This window comes from Echinops telfairi, unplaced genomic scaffold (genome assembly GCF_000313985.2).
Source record: "Echinops telfairi isolate 266 unplaced genomic scaffold, ASM31398v2 ScPeMD7_7417;HRSCAF=8455, whole genome shotgun sequence".
Lineage (NCBI taxonomy): Eukaryota > Metazoa > Chordata > Mammalia > Afrosoricida > Tenrecidae > Echinops > Echinops telfairi.
Window position 1 is genome coordinate 1,488,224 of NW_022111317.1, and position 1,066 is coordinate 1,489,289.

General features: G+C 58.8%; 1 protein-coding gene across 1 annotated transcript in view; it reads right to left on the reverse strand.

The window, feature by feature from the left end:
- The window catches only part of ANO1 (anoctamin 1), a 126,798-nt gene that overhangs the window by 33,086 nt on the left and 92,646 nt on the right, over positions 1 to 1,066 (reverse strand). Inside the window, exon 14 of the mRNA XM_045297139.1 lies at positions 579 to 650. Coding sequence (XP_045153074.1) covers positions 579 to 650 — 72 coding nt within the window. The remainder of the gene's footprint in view (positions 1 to 578; positions 651 to 1,066) is intronic.

Sequence of the window (1,066 nt, forward strand, 5' to 3'; positions counted from 1 at the left end):
AGGAGCTGGGCACTGGCCTAGGGATTCCTGTGTGGCAAACCCTCCTGTCTCATCCTTCAACACTTCCTGCAAGGGGCAGGCATCAGCAACACCAGCTGGACCAAGCCTGGTTCCGAACGCTGAGATTCTTGCCGCCACTGGGAAGAAGCTGGCTGAATTGCCGCCCCCTCGCAGGTCACACCAAGAAGACGCATCAGTGGGTGCCAACTAGTTACACCCACCCAGAGGGATTTCCTGGGCCGATTTTGGGGAAGCAACTAGCCAGGCCTTTCTTCCAAGGTACCTTTGGGTGGGTGCCAAAACCTCCCACCTTTGGATGAGCAGCTAAAGAAGGTCATGGATCCCAAGTCCCTCCCGGAGTTTGATGAACTACTGTTGCATGGCCAGCTTCAACTCCGATGCCTGGTTCGGATACATTTTGATTGGACCCCAGCCCGGCTGGGCCTTGTGGATCGTGGTGACAGGAGTTTACAGAGCCTAGGGCATCACTGACCTGGCCCCAGTGGGCTGCCCCCTGTGAGGTGCATGGACCGGCCGAGCGGATAGCTGCAGGAAGCAATGGGCAGGGGCCAGCTTACCTCTTTGTTCCTGGCTTCTTTCCTAATGGACTTCTCCAGAACCCTGGCTTCGTACTCAGCTCTGGGGTGATCCTGTGGGGAGATGCCGAGTCAAGACAGTGTCCTGGGTCCTTGGTGTGGGCACCCTGGGCAAACGGGTCTGCATATTTGCCACAGGCGCCTGGTGGGTGCTAGGAAGTGGGGCCCATTCATGGCTGGCTGCTAGTCACCTTTCTGATTCTGAACTTCCCCAATTTCATCAGGGTGGCAGTCTGGGCGCCCCCTCACTAGAGCAGCTTGGGAGCCTGGGCTCACTGGGCCAGGCTGTGTCACCCCCCTGCACCCCACTTCCTCAACACCCAACCATGAACTGGCCCCGGAGGACGCTCTACCGAGGAGGCGTGGGGGTTGGAGGAGCCGGTGGTGAGTGTCAGCAAGCGAGGACCACCAGAGCCCCCCAGCAAGTCAGCGAAGGCGCTAGAACAGAAGAGTGGCAGTTAGAAGAGATG